The 27,976-nt window shown below is 49.1% G+C and overlaps 1 protein-coding gene across 2 annotated transcripts in view; it reads right to left on the minus strand.

The window, feature by feature from the left end:
* Positions 1–15,268, minus strand: part of GSG1L (GSG1 like) — a 218,094-nt gene extending 202,826 nt beyond the window's left edge. For both annotated transcript variants that reach the window (XM_090277426.1, XM_090277425.1), the window contains exon 1: positions 14,865–15,268. In XM_090277426.1, the coding sequence (XP_090133552.1) occupies positions 14,865–15,204 (340 nt within the window). In that variant the 5' untranslated portion in view covers positions 15,205–15,268. The remainder of the gene's footprint in view (positions 1–14,864) is intronic.
* Positions 15,269–27,976: the final 12,708 nt, after the last annotated feature.

A 27,976-nucleotide genomic window follows, 5' to 3' on the forward strand; every position in this document is an offset into this window, starting at 1 on the left:
ACCATACCCCAGCCATGTCTGCCTTCTCTCCATTTTTCCCGCTCACCAAGCTCTGTCCTTGCACAAAGCTTCTGCATGGGCCATTCTCTAACTGCCCAGAACCCACTTCCTCTCACTCTTCAAGTCTCACTTAGATGTCCCTCCTCAGAGGAGAATGGGTTTGTTCCCTTGTGTATTATCCACACAGATACACACTCACACATGAATGCACATGTGCGTGTTCACACATATACACTAGAAATTCCATGAGGGCAGGAACCTACCCAAGCATCCTCTTTATGCCTGCACCCCAACATCTAGCAGGGGATCTGGCACACAGCTGGGAGCTAGCACACACACCATCATATCCAGCATTCAAAGCCATCCAAGACATAAATAAAAAGGGGAACAGTAAAGTAAAGGAACTTGCAATTAGCACTGAAACCAGTTAAGCGAGGGATCAAGTGGCAATTATTGTTACAAATATGAGTAAAAAACAGAATTGAAGAGCAACTAATTTCCCCATCCTGCTAGGAAAGATGTACTGTTGGCAGTATTGCTCTTCAAAATTATTAGAGAAATAGGAGCCCGAGTATTAAAAACAGAACTAACAGCAACATGTATACATTTTAAATCATTAGTAAGTTAAAAAGAAACAAAACTGAATCCATATAGTAGACAATAAAAGCAAAGAAAATATTTAAAGAATTTAAAACATTCGACGAAAATAGAGACATGATCAAATGTATTTATTATAGCAATACATTTTATTTGGTTAAGATCCTCAGGTTGTACCAAAAGACAGAGTCTCACTACCGTATTTTTTGCTCCATAAGATGCACCTGATCATAAGACACACCATAGGTTCAGAGGAGGAAAACAAGAAAAAAATATTCTGAACCAAATGGTGTACTAAAATATTTAATAAAATATAACAGAATAATATTTCAACCATGTAAAGTGAACAGCAGTCAACAGTGGTATTAAAAACCATCATCACTGTCATCAACAAATGAGGAGCCTTTAAGATTCAAGGGCTTTTCTAGTTTTCTGGGAACCCCAAGAACTCATTATCGCTAGTGTCAGAATTTATGAAGCTCAGTTGCTCACAATCACTGATATCACTTTCCTCACTATCTTCATACTGACCAGATGCCCTGGGATTCAGCAGTAAAGTTGGACATTTAAGCACCCCCAGGGGTTTTGCGTGGGCCCACTGCTTCCTCTTCTAACAGCTGTTGCCACCGCTGACAAGTCAAGTAATACACATCACGATCTGTGACACAATACTCGCTCCATAAGATGCACAGACATTCCCCTCTCCATAAGTGCGTCTATGGAGCAAAAAAAATATGGTATATTATTTTTTACCATATATGTATCTAACAGAAAGAAATGGAAAAGTTAGAAGGAAAAGTCTTAAAAAACACATAAAGGGGACACAAACAAAAGAAAGCAGGGATAGAAATATCAAAATATGAAAAAATGGAATTCAAAGCCAAAAGTATTCACTAAGGGAAATATTGACAAAAATAAAATATACAATTCCAGAATTAAAATATAACTGTCAAAAATCTTTTTGTAATAAATAACATAAAATGAAGTTTTATAAAAACAGAACTATCAAAAACACAGTAAAAATTGAAAGAATTCTATTGAAGAGAAAGATTTTGACCTACCTCATTCAGTTTTTGACAGATCAAAAAAGCAGAGAAATAAATAACAAGATAGTCCTTGAATAATACTATCTATAAAGCTGCTTTACCTTACACATAGGGAATATGCTGCTTTTTCAAATAAAACATCTACCAAAAAACATGATGAAGCAAAAACTTCATAGGCCACCTTCTCTATCATTCAGTAAAACTAGAAATTAATGACAGAAGTTTAAGCAAATAAAATAAAACATTGGGAAATTTTTTAATGCTTTACTTAATTATTCTTGGATGAATAATTAAGAAACAAAAGTGAAATTTCAGAACTGTTAAAAACAAAATTATAACTTCAGAATTTTTAGAAAATCATTTCAAAGAAAGCACTGTTTTGAAATTTACATGCTATAGCCAAAGTGGTGCTCAGAGGCAAACTCATAGCATTAAATGCATTCTTCTTTTTTAATGATGAAAACAAAGTTTTCAGCTCAAATATCTGAATATGCTAGCAAAACAAACCTCAAAAATGTAAGCCTAAAGAAAACAAGTATATATTAGAAATCTTAAACAGAATTGATAAATACAAGAGCACTGATTCTTTAAAAGGGGGAGGTAATAAAACAGCCAAACTGGCAAAATCTGGACTAAAAAGAAATGGTCAGAGGCAGCGGGGAGAATGATGGACCAAATCACCGGAGCCTTCAACCTGGAGATGTGGCATCTCAGAACAGAACCCATGTAAAGATTTCAATCCAGTCTGCAATTTCCAGAGGTCTGGAAAGCAATTCGCACCAGGGTTAATATCACCCTCAGTGACATGAGTAAGAGAAATTAAAAGAAAGACAGAAACAGCACAAATACACAGGATTAGGAGCACAAAAAGGAATCAAAGGGTAACTTTTTCTTCTAATTATAAGAAAATACTATGCCGACATTTATGCAAATAAGTTTGAAACTCTTGAATAAATTGTTTTCTGAGAAAACACAGCTCACTGAAAATTGACTCATGAAGTAGAAAATGAAGTGAACAATCACCGAGGATGAACTTACTCCACCTAGAATGCTGCCCCCTCCTCCAGAACACCATGTGCTGCATTCCTCTGATAATTCGGGCCTCAGTTCAAATGTCATCCCCTCAGAGAAGTTTCCTGGACACCCTATCGAAAATTCTACCCTCACGTGCTTCCTCATGACCCTGTTTCATAGCACTTGTGTTTCTATGAAATTACTGATTTACCTACTATATTTTAACTTACTATTATTTTTCTCTCTCCACTGGAATGTGAGCTCCTGGTGAACAGGGACTTTATTCATCAAGTTCACCAAATATTCCTAAGTGCTCAAATAAATGTATTATATTAATGAAAACCAAAGAAGACAAGAGAGCTTGCAGAAAATCCTTCCAGATAATTTCTTATGACAAAAGAAGATAAATCTTTCAAGGTGGAAAAAACTTTCCTGGAAAACACTCGAAAGTACAGAAAAACTTGTCCAGCAAGTGAGCATTTATATAAGAACAAATAACCATCTCAAAGATTCTTATTCCATCACCATTAGAGGGAAAATGAAAAGCAGGCTTGTCAAGTCATGGAGATGTGACTGGCTTATGCAATCCAGAAGCAGGAGTCGCCTGTTAGCCTTCACCCCTTCAGGGTGTCCAACTGCTTTGCTGACCCCTGAGTCCCAGCATCATTCTGGCCTGAATCTAGTACCATGTGAGCGAGCCCTGGTGAGTGAGAAACCTGTTCTCATTGTCTGTCCCCTCTGGAACATCAGCTCATGGAGATAAGGAAGGCCTTTGTTTTGTCCACCACTGAATCCATGGGAGCCACAGTAGGAGCTCAATAAATCTAAGTTAAATGCACAAATGAATAAATTGCCTCTGCTGTCTGTCTTCATGCTCAAGAATGTCATCTCTTATTTCCTGCCAGAATCCCTGCACCTAGGCAAAACCTGGCACATGGTAGGAGTTTCATGAAAATAAATAAGAGTGAAAATCTGGGGAGAGAGTGTTTAGATTGAGAAACCTGCAAGTGCAAAGGCCCTGAGACAGAAGCATGTCTGGGGTGTTTGTGCAAAAGCCCAGAGGACCGTGGGGCTGGAGTGGAGGAAGCAGGAAGAGTGTAGTGAGAGATGGGGCAGAGAGACAACAGGACAAGTTATGTTGGGTCTTATAGCTACTTTTGAGATGGGAGACCTGCGGGGGAGGGAGAGCAATTGGGGCAGGAAGACCAGTGAGGTGGGTGCTGGTGTCACCCAGGCAAGAGCTGGCGCTGGCTCAGGCCGTAGTGGCAGAGGAGAGGGTGAGAAATGGTGGACTCTGAATATATTTTTTAAAGGAGCCAATAGGATTTGCTGGTGGATTGTGGATTAAATGGTGTGTGTATGTCATGTGTGTGTGTGTGTGTGTGTGAGAGAGAGAGAGAGAGAGAGTTAAAGATGACTGCAAAGTTTTGTCTGAGAAATTGGAAAGATGGAGCTGTCCACTGTCCTTTGTCATTTGTTGAGATGGGGCTGAGAAGGGCTAGGTGAGGACGCAGTAGCCATTCATGCATCACCGATCTTGTCAGCTGTCTGCTTTGCAGGCTCACGGTAGGTATGCAGTGCTCCAGCCCCGGAAGAAGTTACATGTGACCACGGGAGATACAGCCAAATGCATGTGTCCCTTCTAGGTAGAAACTCATTCTCTTTCCTGCCCCAACAGCCATGGAAGCCCAGAGATGGAGCCTCGTTTATATGGGTCCGGGAGGACGACAATGTGGTTGTTGGAACCTACCAGATTTATGGCTATAGCAGCATGACCCAGCCTGTCCCTGCTGCTGATGATGGAAGATGAGCTGGGTGGTTTGGGGGTAGTTCATCTAAGAGGTCTAATGACCTCCAAGTGGAGGTATCAGCTCCGCAGAGGCACTAACACTTGTGTCCACACCACGCAGCTGCATTCTGGGGAGGGTCTCCTTCCCTTTGTGCCTCTCCAGGACCACCCAGAAGATCTCTCACACAAGGTGGGGCTCGAACAAAGGGGGGCAGCATGAGCCAAGGCTGGCAGGCGCAAGAGTGGGGGACAGGGACAGGAGCAGGGATTTAAGCCGCCCCCACTGCTCTGCCAGAACTGGCCCTTCATTAGAAAAGCAGGATTGAGAGAGGCACAGAGCTACGGGGACAACAGGCATGGACAGAGGGATGTGGAGGCTCCACACATGTGTCCCAGGGGTGAAGAGGCACAGATCCAGCTGGCTTATCAAGAAGCTGCTTCCTACATAATGAGTTTACTGAGATTGTGAATGATTAATAAATTATTTAACTTGGGACAGTTTGGAGAGCAGCTAGTGAGCTGTGATGAGCTGAAGCCCCCTAACACCAAACCCACCCCACTGCCACCAGACAAGATGGAGGGAGGAGAAGGAAGAGAGAGATGGTCTACCCTGCCTTCCTTTCTCTCTTTCCCTTCCCCAAGGGCTGAGGCCCTAAGAGCCAGCCTGGGGGCACAGAAGCCACCTCCTGCCACAGCCTCAGCCTCTCCTAGAAAAGAGCAGCGCAATAGTGCCGGGTGCTCTGAGTCTCCGCCCCAGGCTATTTCAGGCACCTCTCACTCACCTCCTCTCATCTCCCAGGCCTGCTCTTTTTGAGCGAGTGTGTGTGCACGTGCACATGTGTGCATGTGTGCGTGTGCACATATGTCTGTTTCTCTCACTGTCTCTGTCCCCCCCTCCATGTGCCGTTGTCTCTCTGTGTATCTCCAGCTCTGTCTCTCCCCACCCCGCTCTGTATGTGTCCTCCTTTCTCTGTCTCTCTCCCTTTCTTTCACTACCCCTCTTTCTTCTTCCCCTATCTGGTCTCAGCCTTTCTGCGGGTCCCACTCAGGTTCTGCGTGGACCCCTCCCTCATGTCTCTCACCCCTCACAATGTCTCTGTGCCTCCTTCTCTCCAGGGTCCCTGCTGCCATCACGGACCCACTCCCTGAGAGGCTGGGATGCAGGTTGAGGCCCCACAGCCACGGCCCTGCCCCTAGGCTTCCAGAAGCTGGAGCACAGACAACCTCCTCCAGTCCCCACCAGCAGGGAAGCAGGCAACCCCTGGGACAAGGCCCTGCACCCTACAGCCAAGTGACCCAGAGGTGACAAAGGGGCAGCCTCAGCTTGGGTGGTTTGGGGCCGGGCCGCCGCTCACACCTCGCCACTCCCACCGGCTAGCTAGAATGCAGCGACGGAGTCTGGTTCTACTGTGTTCATGTTTGGAGCCAATGGGCAGTCTTTGGGCAGAGGTTCCTGCCCCCCAGTTAAGTAGATGCAAAGCAGGAATCACAGGAGCTGGGCATCACTATTACTCCCATTTTTCAGATGAGGAAACTAAGAACCACATTTTCTCTGAAAATGCAGAAGGGGAAAAATTCCCACTTGCTCTGTTCTAAACCACTGTCTCCATCAGCATCCTCATCAAGGCCTCAGGACCCAGGAGAGCCTGCCAGGCCTCCACTCACCACGTGCAGAGAGCCCATGCCCTCACCTCTGACGGGACCCAGGGAGTCCGGAACCTTGGGCTCCCCCTCCGGACCAGGCCTGGGGAGCCGGGGGTGCTCCCTGCAGACCAGGAGGACCTCTTTGCTCTGCTGTCTAATCCGGCCCAGCACTTTCGCCCTCCTACACGCCCCCCCCACACACACACACGCACAATCTGCAGCCTTCGATGGTTAATTTTGTCTTGAGCATTTCCAGGGAAATGTGTACATTCCATGGAATGACCAGACACCCGAGACAATGAGAGCCTGGGCATCAGCTCTCTGACCTTCCTGAGCACCACTGGGTGCCGGTCCTGGGACCCCACGGTGGGGAGTTAACCCAGTCTCCGATCTGCTCTGAGGGGCCCACTTTAGGATGAAGTACAAAGCATAAAATAAACATGCAGGGAAATAAATAAACGAGGTCATTTCGGTGACTAGAAAGTGCGTCGAAGAAACCTCAGGAGGGGACAGCATCAAGGGTCGGGCGGGTGCACGGTCTCCCAACAGCCAAGCTGAGACCTAAAAGGTAAGTTCTTCAAATACAGAGCAAGGGAATCCTAGGAGAGGCGCCAGCAAGGGTAAACACCCTGAGGTGGGAAACACGCTTGGTGTGGCCACAACTGCAGAGGGGCCAGCAAGGCAGAGCAGACTGAGTGAAGCAGGTCCCATGGGGGAGAGAGCAGAGGGCAGAGGCCCAGAGAGAGGCACTGAGCTGGCAGTCAGGGGTCCCGGTGAGGGCTGCCCACTGCCCCATTCCACAGACACCAAGTGACAGGGTCGGATCAGACAACTGGTACCTGTGCTGGCTGTGCTTTGGAACCCTCTGGGGAGCTGGTAAGAAACACAGATTTCTGGACCTCATCCCAGACCTGTCAAGCAGAAAGTCCAAGGGCAAGGCCCCAGGAATCTGTATTTTACCACATTCTCTAAATGATTTTGGGGCATAGAAAAGTTTGAGAAACACCAGAGGGATCAGAGCTTCTCAACCTGGTGCAGTCTCAGTGACAGGCCTCAGGAAACTGTAGGCCAAGCTGCATGTTTAGGGGATGCACTTCTCTGGGAGAGGGGCTCACAGTTTCTTCCCAGCATCACAGAGCCCCAGAGCTCCAAACAGTGGAGAACCTCCGAACTCCAGCACAGCTACAGTGTCTTGGCTAAAAGGAACTGAGCAGACGAGAGAGGGCGTGGCCACACCCTCCCTCAGCTCCCTTGCTGTGTAATTAGGGGGCATCCTTGTTCTTGCCTGACCAGCATCTATGGTCCCTTTCACTGGGACCAGCCCCTGATTTTGAGGAACCAGTTGCCATACAGTGATTGCTCAATGGCCCCAACTCTTCTCCCTTCGCCATACTCATGGCCCTGGCAGTTTTAACTCTGCAAGGCTCCCACACTGGCACTGGGCTCAGCCATGTGACTTGTTCTGGCCAATGGCATGTAGGCAGAGGCTGCAAATGTGCCTGCGCAGTTGGGCTTGCTGTGGCTTTCACATCTCTGACCCCCCATGAGAATATGCCCAGGCTAGCCTGTCGGAGGACAGGAGGCACACAGCCCAGTGGCCTCTGTGCCTGCAGTCTGCAGCCAGCAACCATCATATATGTGAGTGCCCCAGCCCAGAGGACCTACTTCGGTGACCCACAGACTCTTGAGCTGAGAAAATGTGTGCAGCTGTATGCCATCGAGGGTTTGAGTTGTTACACAGCATGGTTGGGCAAGAGCTAACTGATCAACGTTTCCTCTACTCTCAGCACACATGGTTTATGTGGAGCTGCCCTCCTCTCCAGTCCCAAGGGCAGTCATGTGACCAAGTTCCGGCCAATCAACACAATGCATCCTCATCGACTACACTGATTGGTTCAAGGTGGGAACATCATCCACGGTGGTCCAATGAGAACCAGCTCTGAAACTTTTGTTGGACCGCTGGAGAGGAAGATACCCTTTTCTGTTGAAGTTCCTGGAATGACAGGAGGAAAGCTCAAAGCTTTCAGACACAGCCATGGGGAGAGGACACTGAGCACGAAGCTAATCCGCAGGAAGGCAGAGCCAAGTGCTGGAAAGAGACTAACTCCAATCAACACTGCTTGAACCAGCCACACCACAACCCCGGACTTCCCTTATCAGACTTTCCCTTAGGAGAGACCATGAATCCCCATTTTTGCATAAGCCCATTCAGGTGAGTTTCTTCTGCTTGCATGAGTCCTGGAGTCCTGGGTAACAGGGTCGAATCCTTTTGGGATGTCTGCCCATGCCCCAGTCCTTTCCATTGGCTCAACGAAGTTCTGCTCCCCTCTCTCCACAAGACTGGGTAACCTAATCCTACACCCCCACTCCCAGAACAGAGCAGATTGGCTGCCATCCAGTCAGATTCTGTCTTAAGACCCAGAACCAAAAGACAGGGGAACTGGGGGCTGGGAATCCAATCCTGTTACCAGCAGGGCTCTGACCTAGAAGCTGCAAACTGGCAGGACAAGGGTCTGCTCGCCGCTTGGAAGTGTTTGCCTTCGGCCTGTGGAGCAGACTTCTTACTTTTAATTGAACTAGTTGCCAAATTTTAACCATCAAGAGATTTCATATAAACACCTGGAGTTTTCACAAAACGAACTCAGTCCCACATGGGCCCCCACCAGGCTGAGCTAACAGTCCCCCTCCACTCCCTCTACAGCGCTCTCTTAGGCTTCCCATCTGGCTCCCTGTAGGACTTCAGTTGGGTTCTAGCCCATTCCCCCAGCCTCCAGGAGCCCAGGTAGCCCCGGCTTCCGCCTCGAAGGCAGGTGATTTCACCTCTGCCTGGACTCTGTGGGCAGCAGCATCCTTCTAATACACTCCCCTTTTTTCTTATTTGGGCTCAAGTCTGCTTCTGTCACTTGGGACCAACAAAGACTGTAACCACCACCACAGTCTTGTAGGCAGCACAGAGGTCATGGCACCCCACAAGATGGTTCCAAGTCTGGTACCCCAGAATTTAAACAGGGGGATGACCACGGTGCTCCCCTGCAGCCCCTCACAGTGTACCCCTGAGCACTCTTCCCAGGGGGCAGAACAGGAGAGCAAGGAGAGGACAGGGAGCATCTGACAAATCCAAGGGATGACAGGCGCAGAACCATTCTGCCTCTTGCCACACACAGAGGCCTGAGAAGTCTTAGAATCCCAGATGCGTTCAACATATAGTCACTGAACCCTTGCTAAGTGCCTGCTCATCTAGGTTCTGGGATGTGGCATTATGTGAAGTGGACCGAGACCTGCCCCATTGAGCCAGCCTCCCAGCAGGGGAGAAGGACAATAAAGAGGCTAAATTAGTGTGATATGTGGTGGGTAAGACAACAATTAGAGTGATGAGGGGAATGGGAGGGAGGAAAGAGTGCTGGGCGCAAGCAGTTCAATGACTCAGACAGCGTGGTCTGAGAAGGCCGCGCTAAGAGGAGGACATTTATGCGAAAGGAGGGAGGCTTGCAGAAATGTATCTAAGAGGAGAGTTCCCAGGCAGTAGGGACAGCAAGTGAAACACCCTGAGGCAGAGGTGGGGGTGCCTTGGCCTGTTCAAGGATCAGCAAGGAGGCTGATGTGGCTGGGGCAGAGCGATCTGGGTGCAGGGGACAGGTGGGGGGCGGGGGTTGGTTTGGGGAGAGGAAGTCAGGGAGGCAATGGGGTTAAATCACCAGGCACTGGAAACCCTTGGCTGTGACTGAGTGAGATGGAATACACAAGAGGGTCCTAAGTCGAGGTGGAAAGTGATCTGCCTCCAAGGCTTGGAGCCTAAGCACCTGGAAGGTGGCAAGTCATGTCAACAGTGGGGGGGTAGGGGGGGCGGTGAGCAAGGGTGGACTGTGGACTACGTCAGGGCCAGCTGCTACTCTCATAGGAACCTGCACACAATGCTGACAGATCTGACAAGTTTTTTTTTGAGAAAAACCATAAATCCAAATGTTTCTGTGAAGTGTGTCAATTTTCAAATGTTGGCAACTTATTCAAAGACACTGTAAACAGTGCAGGGCCAGCTGTGAACAGACAGTTCAGATCTGACCCGCCGCCCCAGGTCGGCAGCCTCTGACATGGGGTCAGATCTCAGCGAGCATCGTACGCCCAGTATGGTTTAAGGGAATGGGCAGAAAAGGTGGGATTTTCTGGAAAAACAAAACAAAAACAAAGGAAGCAAAACGGGTGAGAGGGACAGCTGGGGACTGTCTCCTCCCAAGGGGAAAATGGCCCCACCCAACATTCACTTGGGTGCCTCAGTGGGCTGGAGAAGTCCCCAGACAGCCCTCTGATTCATTGAGTCTAGAAGACACCAGAGCCAAGGAAAGAACCGGATACAACATTCCTCCCACTAATGTTGACTGAGAACCTCCTGTGTGCCAGTGGGAGCACTGGAGAGCCAGCAGGAACAATGCAGATGAACTCAACTTCACCTTCATGGAGCTGATGGACAACACAGAACAAACAAGGAACACGAAGGTCAAGTCCACAGTGGCAAGTGCTAGAAGAAAATCAGGCAGGAAATGTGCAGGAGATCAATTTTGATTTCTGGTGCTTGGAGATAGCTCAGCACTGACTTAAAGAAGTTTCTAGAAATAGTCTGGTGACCATCTTGGAGAAGAACAGTCCAGGCAAAGGGAAGGGCCGGTGCAAAGGCCCTGAGGCTGAGTATGCCTGATGCTGGGGGCCAATATGGCAGGAGTGGGTGGCCCAGGGTGGGGGTTGAGGAGGTGGCAAAGGAGAGCTAAGAGAAGCTGTAGCGAGGCAGGGGCTGAGGGCCACCTTCTTGCAAGAGAAGCCATGGTTTTGCCTCCAAGTAATAGCAGGCTGTTGGAGGGGGCTGTGCAAAGGAGGAGCAGGATCTGATGATCACTCTGATGCTGTGTGCAGAGGAGACTGAGGAGAACAACAGCCAAAGCTGCGAGGCCAGCCGCCTGCCGGGCGCTGCAGAAGTGCACAGGACAGATGTGAGTGGCTCAGACAGGGGCGGTGGGAGGGGGCACCCACTCACCCAGCAGGGGCTCTGCACTTTCACTGATCCTCACACCTGGGACAGGGCTAACTGCTCTGACCCCCAAACTGAGGCTCTTGCCGAAACCACACCACTAAAAAAAGGCAAAGCCTGGTCTTACCTTTGAGAAAAGTCCATCCTTCCCTAGAGAGAGTGGGCATTGCCGCACCCATTACAGGGACGAGAGTGTGGGGCTGGAGTCACATCAGAACTCTCAGCAGCATGCTCCCGCTTCCCACAGTGGCTCTCCTCTCTGGCCCCGCAATCCCATCTCTCTCGGCCATCCTCAGAAGCCCTCCTTGACCCTGGCCCCTCATCCATTCCCCAGTCACCACTTCCTCAGGACCAAGTCCAGCCTCACCTGTGCTCCCAGTGAGCACACCCACCCATCGGCCACCTCATCTCCTCACCACTGCCCCTCCTCAAGCCTTTCCTCTGCTGAGCACCCCAGACCACCTGCGTCTGCACCCGCCCAACCCTTCAAGCACCCAAACCAGAGAGAAATCCAATTTGCGCCAAGGGCTGGGGTAATTCTGTGTAGGGGGCTACACTTCCCTTCTTGTTTGTTGAAGGAGGCTGATGCTCCTTCTTGGAGGAAGGAGAAAATGTTCCTTTGTGCCAAGTCTGGTGAAATTGTGTCTCTTTAGGACAGGCTGCAGTTTTCACTGTGAACACTGGATTTTTAGTGTGGGAAAAAGGGCTTATTAGATTTCCTTGTGCCTGCCTGGAGTGGGGATTTTTTCCTGAGCACAGAAATTACCAAACAGGCAGTTTGAGAGGAAGAAACATTTAGCAGCTGCTTCTCAAGGAGAAGCTGGGATTTCATGGCTGGTGTTTTCACTTCCTTGAAGGTAACATTTCTTGTAGCTTCCTGGGCCAGAGGGAAGGAGGCTGATCTTCAGTGTTCTCAGGGGTGGGGGAAGGGGAGGGCAGGATTTTTTTCACGGTTTACTGGGGCATTTTTTCCTCTTCAAGTAAAACATAAATTAAAAAATGGTCACAGAACCCAGAAGAAAGGTTGTCATAGCAACAAAAGTTTGGGGCCAGGTAATTCCTGACACCCTTTAAGGACCACAGTGGTGGAGGCGCAGGATTTGGGGGCTGTGGGATCAGTCGAGGAGGCCATCCAAGCTGGCTCAAACCTTCCCCATTTCTCACTAGTGCTGACAGGCTGATAACTATTTTCCAAGCTTTTAGGGAGCAAAACTGTGATTTTCTGGGAGGAGCGATCTCTAACAAACAGTGATTAAGAGGAAAGAAAGAACGGTGGGTTTGTTTTATTTACCCAAGAAACTAACCATTCATGTTTTTACCAACAGAGGACAGGGAGTGAGGGTCTTGTGCTGAGCACGCCACACCACCCCCTTCTCCAGACCCCAACTGCACCATTCCCTTCCCTTGCCACGTCACCTGGATTCACTTGTGTCTCAAGGAGACAATTCAGGCCCCCGGCCAGCTGTGAGGCCTGGACAGAAACCTCTCTGAGCCTCAAATTCCTCACCTGAAAAATGGGCCCCAAAGATGTACCTGCTTCACGAGCATTGGCAAGGACTCAGCAAGATCTGGCAGGTGAGTGGTTCTCACAGCGCCTGAGACACATGAAGGGCTCAATAAATATAAGCTAACGTTGTTTTTAAATTAATAATTTAAATGCTCGGGCTTATCATGTGTCAAGCCCTGGATAAGCTACATGGCTGAGCAACAGGGAAATGACTGCAAGGGGCTGCACTATGACTATCAGCCAGAGACCAGGAGAGACCCCAAACAAAAAGAGGCTTAGCGGGCCAGCGAAGGCCAGGACACCCATGGAGGCAGGGACAGGACAACTCTGCTGCCAGAGACGCAGCACTGTGCACAAAGGAAGGAGCAAGGTGTCTGTGTTTCTCCCCAACAGAGAAACTTGGTGGGAGGTGGCGGTGATGTGTCCAGGGGGCAGGCCTCCCAAACCTTGGAAACATCTTCCGAAGCCAGCAGAAAGATGTGTAGGGACGTCTTCCACAAAGATTGCAGACAAGGACAAGGCACTACGAGGCCTCCGAGGGAGAAGTCGGGGTTGGGCTGAGTGGAAAGCAAGAATTTTAGCCAAGATGTCTTTTGAGGGTTTTTTTTTTTTTTTTATTACATGTCAGAGTAAAAATTCAAGACATGAGTGCACAACAGAAGTGAGGCTGATGGAGTGAAACTTGTCAGGGGCAGGACCCTATTCAAACACCTTTGTCTTGAGCAAACAGCCAGCATGGTGCAGTGGGGCACCCCCAGAGGTGAGACAGTGCAGGAAGCACTTCAAGAAACCTCTGATTCATCATCCTATGGCTTCGTCCAACATTATCCAACAAGTAGGTATCAAGACCTACTATGCGCTAGACACTACCCAGTGGGACATCCTGTAGGGACAGGAGATAAGAAGCTAGTGACCAGAGGCAGGCCCTGGAAAATTTCAAGTGTGATGAGGGAGATAAAGGTGGTGATAAGATACAAAGATGGGGAGTCCCTGTCTCCAAAGGGAGATCCAGAGAGGTCTTCTCTCCAGGGGACCCTGCCTTTGAAGGCAGGCCAGGAAGTCCCACTGGAGCTAAGGAGGAGCCAGCCTTCAGGGCAGAGGAAGCAAACTCTTTGCATTTACTACACTTTCCTCCCTCTGACCCTTAAACCAATTAAGCCAACGGCTTATGCAGGACAAACTATTAGTCCCGGTCCCACTCCATCTACATTTGAGTACACACATAACACGAGGTCCACATAGAAGAGCTATGCATGCGAGGAGTTTTAACCTTGGGGAAAGAGGTCAATTCACTCAAGAGCACGCCCACACCTGGGACTGGCAGGTACCGGGTGTTGTGAACCAGCACCCGGCATCTGGCACAACCACTGCCAGGCAGTTTTCCCAGAGCCCTGCCTGGCCTCGCTGCCTGCCTCCGGCACTCGCTCCCGCCCTGGCTGCGTTTAGGCGGCAGCACAGGAGGGGGTGCGAGGCAAAGGGAGCAGCAGTCTGATCTGCCTTCTAAAAAGTCACACACACTCCCAATTCCGATCGGAGCCTCACCCGGCTATCCCGCATTCTCACCGGCCTCCTTCCTTTCCCTCCCGCCATATCCTCTCCCGGGCCGGGGGCCGGGCGGGACACGAAGGGCTTCCAGCTAGGAACCCAGCGGACAACCCGCACTCTCCCTCCTCCTCCCCGTGCGTCCTAAGCCCCGTCTGGTAGCTGCTTAGTGCAGCCTGGAGACAAGGGTAGAAGGACTCCCTCGACTCCCGGCTCTGTGGATCTGCGGTGGGAGGGGCGGCTCCCAGCAACAGTCCCAGCACCCCTCCCCCCGTGCGGGACGGGATGGGCGGGAGGCCACACCGAGCCTGGAGAAATAAAGAAGGGGCGAGGCGAGCACGGAGAGGAGTTCTGGCGCGGCTAGGGACGCTCGCCCCTGCGACCCGCAGCCTGGGTGGGTGCCCGGGAGACGCGCCTCCCTAGGGCGCGGCAACGTACCCAAAGCCGCCTGGAGCTCGGAAGCCTCAGGAGCTCGTCCACAAACTATGAGACGGAGGATCGTCCTGAACACCTAACATTCTATACCCGATAAGCCCAACGCTCGTTCCCCGCACAGAAGGCGGGGCCGAGCCCTGCGGAGCGCTGGCAGCAGTGGTGCGGGGTCCCTCGCCGGCCCTGAGCAGAGAGCGCGGCCGGGGACTAGAGTCTCCAGGGCCGCGCAGCCCGGGGAGCCGAGAGCGGAGCCGGCGGATGACGCCGCTCACTCACCGAGCCCGCCGAGCTCCTCCTCGCACGAGTACCAGATGCCGGTGTGAAAATTCCTGAAGAGGAAGCGGTCGTCTCCTGTCTCCCAGCTGTAGAGCTCGCCGCCAGGGGGGCCGTTCCCCGCGGCGGCGGCGGGGGCGACGGGGGCGGCGGTGCCGTTGGCTGTGGCGTTGGCGCCGGAGTTGGGGCAGTTGGCGCGCCCGCCCTGGCCACAGCCGGGCTTGGGCACCCGCTGCGTGCCCTGGCACCAGTGCGTGGTGAGGAAGGCGGTAGTGGCGAAGAGCAGCGCCAGCAGGTTCAGGGCCACGGCCATGAGCGCTCGGCCGCGGCGGCTCGTCTTCATGCCGCCCGCGCCGCCAGTTCCGCGCCGCTGGGGAGCTCCGCGCGCGAAGTTGGCAGCTGGCACCCCGCGTCAGCGGCCGCTGCCTGCCGCGCCCCGGGGCTCGGGCGCCTGCGATCGGCGGCGGCGGACGCGGCGCGGGCCCATGGCACTCCCCACGGGTGGGGGCGCGGCGCGGGGGTTGCGGGAGGCGGGCGGCGGCGGCGGAGAGGCTCCGGCGCGCCCGGAGCCCAGAGCGCGAGTGCCCCTCAGCAAGAAGTCGCTGGAGCCGGGCGGTAGCCGCGGCGCAGGGACGCGCGTTCCTCCGTGCGGAGACACCTGCAGGCGGCTGGCGACACTGTTCCAGGGCCCGGCGTCACGGGGGGAGGGAGCGCCCCACGCGGGCGCGGGCGGGGGACCCGGAGCGAAGAGACGGCTCCGAAAGCGGCCGGCACCAGAGTGGAGGGTCTGAGAAGCAAGGAGAATGCCAGGCGAGGCGCTCTCAGGGAAAGAGGCTTCCTACGGGGGACGTGGGGGCAACAAAAGTGGCCGAGAGGAGGCACTCGACGTAAGTACCAGAAAGGCCTTGCCCACGGAAGACAAGGGCAGAGCCTGCTGGGGCCCCCACGAGGCACATGGACAAACGGGACACTCTCCAGGAAGGAGACATAACGGGCCTGAGCTGCAGTTGGCTGGCTGGGCTTCCCACAGCGGGGGAGCTGCTGGACCCTCTGGAAGGAATGCCTTGTGCTGGACCTCTGTAGAGTTGCAGGGTAGGTCAGGAGGGTCGTCCCACCAGAAATACCATGTTGTAGTCTGAGAGCTTGTGCCCGCCCACCCCTCCCTGGGCTGCCGGAGATGGCTTGACAAGCTGCAGTCATGGGGGTCCCTATCATGGCGTGGAACAGCAGGAAGGATGGCAAAGAAGCGCCCCACACGGCATACCAGGGGCTGAGTATGACCAATGGGGCTTCCACACAGGCCGTCCTTACCTGGGATCCTGAGCAGCATGGCCCAAGAAGGACACAAAGTTGGTTGCCAGGCAGGATGCCCCACAGAGGTGCCGAACCCAGAATCTTCAAGGTTGGGGTGGGGACAGGATAGTCAAGAATACTGACTTTGGGATCACGCAAATCTGGAGCTTGACCCGCTGTGGACTTTGAACAAGTCACTTGACTTCTTTGAGCCTCAATTGTCGTATCTACAAAAAAAAAAAAAAAAAAAAAAAAAAAGAGGATCTTGCTGTTGAAATGGAATCATGCCCGTAAAAAGCATTTTGCACATAGTAGGCACTCAACAAATGCTATTTGTTAACGTAGGAGCCGAGAGCAGTTGACCATACTCACACATGCCTTTTCAGATCTCTTGTAAAGCAGAATTGCCTAACTGTGAGGTGCCCCCCACCCGCACCTCTGCACCATGTTCCCTGAGCCGCCTTCACGCTGCACAGCACCTGGTGCCCAGATGCCCAGGACATGCAACAATTAATTACATGGTGATTGCAAGGGCTCATTTCAGTTCTGCCTAAGCTGAGCACTGCTTGAAGAAGCCACCACTTGAGGAGTGGCAGGCTTGTAGAGCTCAAGGTTAAGGGATTGTGAATTGCCTACTTGAGTGGGCGAGCCTGTGTTCCCTGTCAGCTGCTGCTACTCTGCCTGGGGTTAGGAGAAACTGTGGGCCATGTGCCTGGCAGGAACCCTATGAAGGGTGGCCAGCGGTCTCTGGACTTTTTATTAGATCCCCAGGCCCCAGGCAAGGCATTCCCAACTATTTTGAGAAGGAGGACCTCCATGCACCAACAGTGGCAGTTGGTATTGTTGACAGAGAAAATATATTATGGCCAAACAGATACAAGGAATTGAGTAACACTTCTAAACAGGTGTGCAATATTTATCACAGGAGTATCTGTGCCCATCTGAAAACCAGTCCCTCAGATGTGCGCTTGAGACAGTGGTTGTGCGTGCGGGCAGGAGCCACACGCTGGGAGCCCTGTCTGGTGTGTCCAAAGCCAGGGGAGCCCAAGAGAAATATGTCCAAGGGCCACACTCTCTCGAAAAACACCTGGAGGAAGACAGAGAGGGGTGTGCAATTTCCACCTAAGACACGTTTCCACTCATTGACCACTTCGTGGATGCTTGGCAGAAAAGAGAACACAAACAACATTAATGAGAATGTTGTAGAGTATGCAGGTGTTAAGAGCCAGGGAGAAAAAGCAGGGAGGTGGAGAGAAGTGAAGGTCATAGGTTGTGGTTTTAAACCATACTTCAAGGAGGCCTCACGGAGAAGGTGACTTTGGAGCAAAGACTTGAAAGAGGGTGGAGAGCAAGCCATAGGGATACCCTAAGAACGGAGCTTCCAGGAAGAGGTGGGCAATAACTGAGAGCGGTGGGCAGGGGGAGAATAGCAGAGATGATGGAGAGGGGACAGATTATGGTCACTGCCAAGGATTCTGGTGTTTGCTCTTAGGAGGGTGGAAGCCTGGGAGATTCTGAGCAGAGGGAGAGCTGATCTGACATAGGGTATAACAGGACCGCTCCAGCTGCTAGGTTAAGAAAAATGGAGACAGAGAGACAAGCTAAAGGCTAGTAAGTGAATTGGGCAAGTAACATCACCAGCTCAGACCAGAGGAAGGGCAATGGCAGCGGAGGTTCTGGGTCAATTTTAAAGGCAGATCCAGCAGGACTTGTTAAGGATCAAATCTGGAGTGTGAAAGATGACCTCGAGGTGCTTTGGAGGAGCTCCTGCAAGGACAGCGCTGCCGTTTGCTAAGATAGAAGGCCTTGGAGGAGCAACTCTGGAGGTGCGGGGCAGATCAGAAGTTCTGATTGCTCTGTGCTGGGCCTTGTGCTCAAGTCCAAGAGAAGCCGGGGGTGGGGGGGGCGGCGGTGGAGATTGTGCCACTGGGGGGAGCCAGACTACTGCATCAAGACACGTTAGCCTAGCCTGTTTTTATCTTCCAATAGCCACACAGTTGGAAGTACCTTGGGTGTCGACAGGTCTTAAAGAAATATTATTCATGACACTTGTTAGACAAGAGTAGACTTTATTCAAAGTACTCTGCATGGGATTTTACCAGAGGGGAGAGAGGTGGGATCAACTCTGAGTACAGGAACAAAATAGGACTTACAGCCAAGGAGCAGGGTGGGGTCAGGGGCTGGAAAACGACTGGGAGGAAACCTCAGGAGTAAGGGGACTCCTGGCTAGACTCTTGCTGACTGCAGCCCAGGGAGATCAGAGATTGAAAGTGGAAGATGAGGAATCTGATTGGGTTTCAAGGGTGAAAGACTCACTAAACAGACCCAGTAGGGTTCTTGCTAAAACTGGACCAAGTGGACCAAGGCCATACATAGCCCAGGGTCGGGTCTGGTAGAGAAGGGGGCTCAGACAGGCCTGACTCTGGTTTGGTAAAGGGGTCTTTGTGGGGGATCAATGGGAATGGGATTTGTTGAGGAGGCCAGCAATGTTGGTCCACACACTGGTTTCCTTCTCTTTAGCTAATGCCATAGGCCAAGGCCTTCTATCTCCTGCTATTCCCCAGCCTGCCCTCTGCCCACCTCTGCTCCCCTGAGCTTGGAGCCAGAGAGATCAGCCCAGCATGCCGCTGCTTATCCTCCTCCAGGGACTCTCCATCGCCTTCCCCCAAACCAAGTCTAAATGCCTTCCAGGGCCTATGAGATTGGCTCTGCCACATCTTCAGCCCTTCTGCCCTCGCCTCCCACTACCACCACCACAGCCAATCACATTGCACTCCTGACCACCGCTGCTCATGGGACCTCCAGGCTGCCGCCTGCCTTCTTCCCTCTGGCTGGAGTGCCCATGCTCTGCCTAAATCGTGTGGCCCTCAAAGTGCTATTTAACACACTCCACTGCAAAGCTCCCCTTCCCCACCACCCCTCCTCTGAGCTGTGATGTCTGTGTTCATGCCTGTCTCCCTCAGAGGCCTGGGGGCCCCTCCAGGTCACCCTGCAGGCAGTCTGCAGGCCATGTTTGGCCCATAAGTATTTGTTTGGCCTGGATGGAGCTGGACTCTGCCATGTTTTAAATTTCAATTAGTTGCCAACTTCAATAATCATGAGATTTCACATAAAAACCTAGACTTCTAGCTTGTCTGGCAAGGTCAGATGGCCTGCCAACACTGAGCCTGTGTTTTTGCCTGGCAGTCATTGGCAGATGTCCCTGCATAGGCGCCACAATCCGCTGGGCCCTTCCATCATTAAAGATCCTGTCAGGCCCCTGGGGGCATTTGAATCTAAGAACCTGGAATCAAGGCCCAAAATGTTTTTGTTAACATCAATCTATGAAGCTAAAAGTCGGGATGATGGTTACATTTGTGAGGTGGGGCAGTGGTGGGAGGGGCCCAGGGGGAACTTCCGGGGCTGCCCACAGTTACCTTCAGTTTACAAAAACTCATTGAGCTGTACACTTTTTATAGTCAACAAATTTCCCAGAAAAAGTGTTGCTATTAATAATGAAATTCAAACTTTTCAGGAACTATGACTATGCTTTGAGGGGACATGACCCAAGTGCATTTCACTTCTGACTCGGAGTCACTGCTACAAAGACTGTACTGGCTTCTGGGCCTTCTAAGTCACTTGCTGTTTCCTAAATCTTCAAAATGGAGCTTGGGAAGGTAAGTCTGGAGTCATCAGGAAACCAGGAGAGGGCAGCAAGCTTATAGCAAAGCAACTGATTTATTGGGGAGATTCTCCAGTGAGAGGGGGAATTAGTCAGGTCAGGACAAATTCCCACCCAGATACTGGTTTTAAAGCAACAAACCGCACTAGGGGGAAGTGTGTGTTGCATAAGTTTCTACAGGTTACTTTCTATATTTTAGTGAGTTGTGGTTTTCTATTAGCTAGGGGGTTTCTCTATGGGCACTGTAGTCCCCCTCCCCTTCCAGGACTTGGGATGAATACACAGTCTCAAGGTTTTCCTTTTCTCAGCTAGTGGAGATGACACACACAGATTTTTCAAGGGCTACCCCGTTCCTGCACTATCATAGTTTACTTGTGTTGTTCAGAATGCCTAGTAGCCTTATCAGACCAGGCTCAGGAGTGCTGGGTCAGCGGGTGAGACATGTCTTCCTTTGCTTCAATGGCAAGGGTCCTGCCTTTGTTTTGGGGTTATTCCGCTTCTTTCTGTCCCTTCCTGTTTTTCTGTTCTGGGTTCTTGATTCTGTTACCTATCAGGGAAAGCATCCCGGTCTGCGGCTCTCCCTAATTATAGCAACAGATTAGCTCATTTCCAATTATCAGCAAAATTTCTTAAACATGAACTCCTAATACCCACTTTACTCCCCTGGTTGAGGCCACTCTGGGGCTTGCTGCTCTAAAGTTGGTTTCTGCTCAGGGCTAGCTGTCCCAGTGGAGGAAGGGACCCTGGAGTTCAGACAATCAAAGAAGTCCCCAGAGGTGGGTTCTCCAGAGGAGAAAGGAACCAATTCATTACATCCACATGTTCTTTGAAACTATCTTAGCTCCTCCAGCAATTCCAGAAGAATTCACGGGGCCGGCTTTGTGTCAGGCACTGGGTGAACAAGGCAGGCGAAGTCCATGGCTTCAGGGGACTTACATTCTAGAGGAGATGATAATAAGACTGTGGAGCAGAGGCATGGTACCCCCAGGCTATTTCTGGAAGGTAACCCAGAGGGCCAGCGGGGCAGTGGATGAGAGGTGACGGGTCTCAGAGCTGTGTTAGCAGGCATGTGCCATGATCCATGTCAAGCACAGAAGCCTGCTCTGAGTGATGAGAAGGACCCTCAGACACCCGGCTGTGTTCACGGAGCACAAGGCCCCAGCATGCAAGCACTCTAGGACATCACTCAAAGGTGTTCTCAGGAACCACAGCAACATGGTAACCAGCAAGTCAGCCCTGGCTCTGACAGTCAAAGCAGGAGGCCAGAGGGCTTCAGAGGCCCCACCGTCTGCAGGGATGTCCTCTGGGGGGCAGGTCAGGGATGATCTCAGCAGGATGAAACATAAGGAATCACTCTTCAAGTCTGTGGATGCTTATTTGGCACCAGCTGACTGCAGATCAGGCCCTTTGGCCAAAGGGGTGTAAAGGAACCCTTATGGAATTCTAACTAGCTCAGCTGGAGAAACTGAGACTCAAGTAGTAAGTAGGGGAGGGGTCAGGGTCCAAGGCCCAGGGTTTCTGTCATCTTCAGATAAATCAGGTGGAAAGCCCCACAGCTCCAAATTAGCCTGGAGGTCACTAACTTCCCTCCTTGTCCCCAAAACTCAGTGGGATTTATCTCAGTCCCCAGGGTCTGAAGCTGGTTTGTTTTACTCCAGTCCTGAGGACAGAGGATGGGAAACGCTGGGGAGAAAACAGGCACTTTTAAGGTATCTCCTCCACAGCCCTTCTTGGGCTGTTTTACAAGCTGTTGTTTGCTTCCTTCTGCTGCCCCCTAGAGGCAGAAAGCGGGGCCGCGGGCCTTGCTTCCATGGACCAGGGAGAAGCCTCCCCCTCTGCCGCCTTCCAGAAGCTTGAAGTGCCAGGAGAGAAATCGAAAACAGAGGGGCCTGGGACTCGTTTATGTGATTAAGAGCACAGGTCTCCAGCTGGTTATAAGTATTTATAAATTACATAATGATGCACAAATACATTATAAACATACAGCATATATAAAAACTAGAAATTTTTTAAATAATTTATTTATTTGTTAGTTTTGTTTATTTATTTATTTATTTTTAGAGAGAGGGGAAAGGAGAAAGAGAGGGAGGGAAACATCACTGTGTGGTTGCCTCTCACTCGCGCCCCCAACTGGGGACCTGACGTGCAACCTAGTCATGTACCCTGACTGGGAATAGAACCAGCGACACTTGGCTCACAGGCCAACACTCAATCCACTGAGCCACAGCAGCCAGGACTAGTAATTTTTAAAGGAAGACAAAAGTTAAATAAACACTATTTTTCAATGTTTTATTTCATTTACTAACAATATAACAGACCTTTTAGCTTTTATTTAAACATTCTTGGACTCTTGGACTTCCAGTCAAGATGGCGGCAGAGGTAAACATGGCTCGCCTCCTTGCACAACCACATCAAAATTACAACTATACTATAGAACAACCATCACTCGGAACTCTCAGAAGTTGAGTTGAATGAAAGGAAGTCTGAATTAAACAAGCCGTATCCATCCAGACGCTATTATAGTTGTCTCAAGTGTTTCCCCCTTTGCCCCCCTCCACCCAGCACCTTCCAACTCCCTCAGGCACCACCCCCCCACCATTGTTCATGTCCATGGGTGTCATGTGTATAAGTTCTTTAGCTACTCTATTTCCTGTACTGTACTTGATATCCTCATGACTATTCTGTAACTGCCTATTTGTACTTCTTAATCCCCTCACCTCTTCTCCCATTCCGCCACAACCCCCGTCCCATCTGGCAACCATCAAAACGCTCTCTGTAGCCCTGATTCTGCCTCTGTTCTTGTTTGCTTAGCTTGGTTTTTAGATTCAACTGTTGACAGATGTGTATTTGTTGCCATTTACTTGTTCATAGTTTCTATGATCTTCTTTTTCTTAAATAACTCCCTTAACATTTCATATAATCATGGTTTGGTGATGATGAATTCCTTTAGTCATTTCTTGTCTGGGAAGCTCTTTATCAGCCTTTAATTCTAAATGATAGCTTTGCTGGATAGAGTAATCTTGGTTGTAGGTCCCTGCTTTTCATGACTTTGAATATTTCTAGCCAATCCTTCTAGCCTGCAAAGTTTCTTTTGAGAAATTAGCTGACAGTCTTATGGGAACTTCCCTGTAGGTAACTAACTGCTTTTCTCTTGCTGCTTTTAACATTCTCTCTTTATCTTGAATCTTTGGCATTTTAATTATGATGTGTCTTAGACTGGGCCTCTTTGCATCCATCTTGTTTGGGACTCTTCGTGCTTCCTGGACTTGTATGTCTATTTCCTTCACCAAGTTAGGAAAGTTTTCTTTTATTATTTTTTCAAATAGATTTTCAATTTCTTGCTCTTTCTCTTCTTCTTCTGAAACCCCTATAAGGTGAATATTGGACCTCCTGAAGTTGACCCAGAGGCTGCTTATACTATCTTCATTTTTTTGGATTCTTTCTTCTTGTTGTTGTTCTGTTGTTGTTGTTTTTTTTTTTTCCTTATGTTCCAAATGATTGATTTGATTCTCAGCTTCATCTGCTATACTGTTGTTTCCCTGTAAATTTTTCTTTGTTTCAATTAGTGTAGCCTTCATTTCTGACTGGATCTTTTTTGTGTTGTTGAGGTTCTTACTAAGATCCTTGACCATCCTTATAACCAGTGTTTTGAACTCTGCATCTGATAAATCGCTTATCTCCATTTTGTTTAGTTTTTTTCTGAAGTTTTGATCTGTTCTTTCATTTGGGACACTTTTCTTTGTCTCCTCATTTTAACAACCTCCTTGTGTTTGTTTCTATGTATTAGGTAGAGCTGCTATGATTCCCTATCTTGGTAGCATGGCTTGATGTAGTAGGTGTCCTGTAGAGTCCAGAGGCACAACCTCCCCTATCACCCAAGCTGGGTATTCAAGATGCGCCCTTCCTGTGGGCTGAGTACACTGTTGTAGTTGAACCTTGGTTGCTGTTGGCAGGTGAATGGGAGGGATTTACCTAGGCCAGTCAGCTTCAAGGACTGATATGACCACTGACAACTAACCTCTGCCCTCCATGGAGGATCAGCTGTGCAGGGGCAGAGTGGTGGTGCTCCTATGTAGTCTGTAGTTGCACTGGCCCTGGGGTTTCCCAGGTGGTGCAGACCTAGGTCAGTCCCCACCTGTGTTCTGCCTGGGGCCACCCTGTATGAGCTATAAAGCAATTTGAGGTGGCTGCTGGGCTTGGAGGTTCCTAGGTGAAACCAAGCTGTGAATTTAGGCTGGCTGCCCCTAGTGCTGGGCCTGGGGCCACTGAGCAAGAGGTATGATGGCTGGGGGCTTGCTGAGGCCAGCTGTTGCTTATCTGAGAGGATATATGAAGTTGTGAAGTATGAGCTAAGACCAGCCAGTCATATGGAAAAGTCACTGTTAACAGCTTGAGTGGGCATATAAGTTGAGTGGAACAGTCTCAGGGGTACCTTCAAGGTGGGGCAAACAGTGTTAGCCAGGTTGATGGAGTTTCAGATATGTCACCCACTTGCTGGTTCTATGGCTAGGGGAGGGGGGAGTAGCTCAGAAAAAGGGACAGTGGCCTCTGTCTGCCTTTTTCTCTGGGAGAAAAATGTCCCCCAGCTCTCACCTTGATGCCAGACACTTCAGTCCCTCCGTTATACCACTGGTGCCTTTCAAGCTGCTACCCTGCTGCTAGAGCTCACAGTGAGACTGAGTAAGTCTGTGTGTGGGTCTTTAAGGGGAACTGCTTGGGACTCCAGAAGTTTCTTCCACTGATTCAATCCCCACTGGTTTTCACAGCCAGAGATTATGGGGACTTATCTTCCTAACACTGGAACCCTGGGTTGGGGGGCCCCGTGTTGGGCTAGGACTCCTTGCTCCCAAGATATCCCTCCCAAATTTTTATCCATCACACATGGATACGGGACCAGCCTGTTCTGCATCTCTGCCCTTCCTACCAGTCTGGATGGATGTGGTTTCTTTAATTCATAGTTGTCAGACTTTCATTCAACTCAATTTCTGACAGTTCTGAGTGATGGTGGTTCTACATTTTAGTTTTAATTTTGATGTGGTTGTGTAAGGAGGCGAGTCGTGTTTACCTATACCGCCATCATGACCAGAAGTCCTAAACATTCATAATAAAAAAGTTTTTTCTACTGATAGCAATGCAATTACATATGCTTTTTTTAATTTTTGAAGAGCATGGGTTAACATGCTATGCTGGGACAATTCGAGACTCTGCTTCCATGTAGGTTTATTTCCATACTTGATTTGAGTGGCTGTTAGAGCAGAAAACAATGCTGAAATCTGGATTTATATAACAATTTATAAATCCAAACAGAAGAAGTGCCTCCTCGCTGTGCTTTCTAAATATTGATTCTCATATTTTAGTTCCAGTCACAAAAGAGGAAACGGTTTTTGGTGAAATTTGGCTAATACAGTTGATCCTTGAACAACATGGGTTTGAACTGTGTGGGTCCATTTATACATGAATTTTTTTCAATAACTACCTGTACTGTTTGGGTCTGCGGCTGGGTCCACGAATGAGGAGGACCAACTGTATGCATTCATCTACACCATTTTAAATAGAGGACTTGAGAATCCACCGATTTCGGTATCCATGGGGGTCCTGGAACCAATCCGCAGTGGATACCAAGGAACAACCGAAGTTTAGGGAAGTCAGAACTAATACATGGATTTTTTATTATGCAGGGGTTTGGTGCCCCAACCAACCCTCGCATTGTTCAAGGGTCAACTGTATAAGTCCATCTTCATTAATGTCTTTCAGTCAGTCTTGCAAACAAATCATAGGATTAGTATTTGTGTATTTTTATTTTTTAAAGGTTTTTATTTATTTAAGTTTAGAAAGAAGGTAAGGGAGGGAGAAAGAGAGGGAGAGAAACACCCATATAAGAGAGAAACATTGAGATTTGTTGCCTCTCCTATGCGCCCCAACTGGCAACTGAACCTGCAACCCAGGCTTATGTCCTGATCAGGAATTGAACCGGCAACCTTTCATTTTGCAGAATGATGGCCAACTGAGTGACCCTGGTCAGGGCAGTATTTGCATTTTTTTAAGAAACAGATTCAAAACCCCCTAAAAGTTTTATTTCGGAAGTTATTGAAATTGGTTGGACTTTTCTGTTTTCAAGTTCTTAAAGTGTACAGACTTGAAGAATTTAAGGGAAACACACTTTCATTGCTTTTTGGCAATAAAAGCTCATAACAATGGAAATATTTCCAAACATCTGCTTTCAAAACGCTCTTTCCAACACGTGACTTTCTCTCCGAAAGCAGTTACATTCTCACACATTGTTTAAAAATCACTTTCCTCTTGAGGAAGTGCAGACAATCTAAGAAGCAGCAACAAACAAGAAGAGTCACAAAAATGGGGGGAGATAGAAACAACCCCCCATTGAAAGGAAAGGAGAAATCCCCAGAAAGAGTGCTAAATGAAATAGAGGAAAGCAAACTCTCAGACATGGAATTCAAAATAATGATTATTGGGAAGCTCAATGAGCTCAGCAAGCTCAAAGAAAACCACGAAGAACTCCAGGGGAACTACAAGGAATTTACTGAGAATTACACCAGCATGAAAAAGGACAGAGAAGCTATCAATAAGAATCAGGAGGAAATGAAGAATACAATTTCTGAATTGAAGAACACAGTAGAAGGAATCAAGAGCAGACTAGAGGAAGCAGAAGATCAGATCAGCGAGCTGGAGGACAACGTAGAAATAAATTCCCACACAGTGCAACAAAACAAAAAAAGACTGAAAAAGAATGAAGAGGTTTTAAGAGAGCTGCAGGACAACATGAAATGTAATAATATCCGTATCACAGGGATACTAGAAGAAGAAGAAGAGGAACAAGGGGTAGAAAACCTGTTTGTAAAAGTAATGACAGAAAACTTCCCTAACTTGATTAAAGAAAAAGTCACGCAAGTCCAGGAAGCAAAGGAGGGTCCCCATGAAGATGAAACCAAATAGGCCCACTCCAAGACACCCCATAATTAAAACGGAAAAACTCAAACACAAAGAGAGAATCCTAAAAGCAGCAAGAGAGAAACAGCTAATAACATACAAGGGAGCTCCAATAAGGCTATCATCAGATTTCTCAGCAGAAACACTAAAAGCCAGAAGGGAATGGCAAAAAATATTCCAAGCAATGAAAAACAAAGGCCTACAACCAAGACTACTCTACCCAGCAAGGATTTCATTCAAAATGGAAGGTGAAATAAGGAATTTCCAAGACAAAAGAAGGCTAAAAGAATACATCTTCACCAAACCAGCCTTGCAAGAGATGCTAAAGGGTCTGCTTTAAGCAGATGAAGAAACAGAGAGACAGAGAGAAACACAGGTACAAAGGGGGGAAATGATAATCAATAAGTACCTATCGGTAATAACAGAAGAACCTATGCACCCCTATGTTCACAGCAGAGCTATTCACAATAACCAAGTGCTGGAAACAACCCAAGTGCCCATCTGTAGATGAGTGGATCAAAAAACTTTGGTACATTTACACAATGGAATGCCATGCAGCAGAAAGAAAGAAAGAACTCCTGCCATTTGCGACAACATGGATGGAACTACAGAAAATTATGCTTAGCGAAACAAGCCAGTCAATGAAAGACAAATACCATATGATATCACCTAATACAGGAAACTAATGAACAGAACAAACAAATGAGCAAAACTGAACCAGAGGCATGTAAACAAGGAGCAGACTAAGAGTGACCAGAGGGGAGGGGAAGAAGGGGGTTAAGAAGGGGAAGGGTCTAGTCAAAGAACATGTATAAATGACCCATGGACATGAACAATGGGGTGCAGATTGACTGTGGGAGAAGGGGTGGGAGGGTAGGGGGGAGCAATGGGGAAAAATCACTTTCCTCTTAAAGGAACAGATTAGATGCTTTGTTTTGGGGGGACAAATAGCTGACAGTCACATGTCACCCCAGAAGAGGTCTTCGAATGTGGCACTTATCTTTGTCACAAAAGAGAAACATGAGACATCTCCAGGCGCAGCAGCTCTTTTAAGCCACTCAGGGTCACTCCCATCTCATAACAAATTATCACTGAAGAGTCTTCTATGTAAAGGTCCTGTTTTTCATAGCAATAATATAAAGAATAAATGTAATAATAGAAAACACGGATGCTGCACCAGGCAGTGGGCAAGCAGGCTCACGCGTTAACTCAT

The sequence above is a fragment of the Furipterus horrens genome, unplaced genomic scaffold (assembly GCF_987537825.1).
Source record: "Furipterus horrens unplaced genomic scaffold, mFurHor1.1.pri manual_scaffold_5, whole genome shotgun sequence".
In the NCBI taxonomy this organism is placed as follows: Eukaryota; Metazoa; Chordata; class Mammalia; order Chiroptera; family Furipteridae; genus Furipterus; species Furipterus horrens.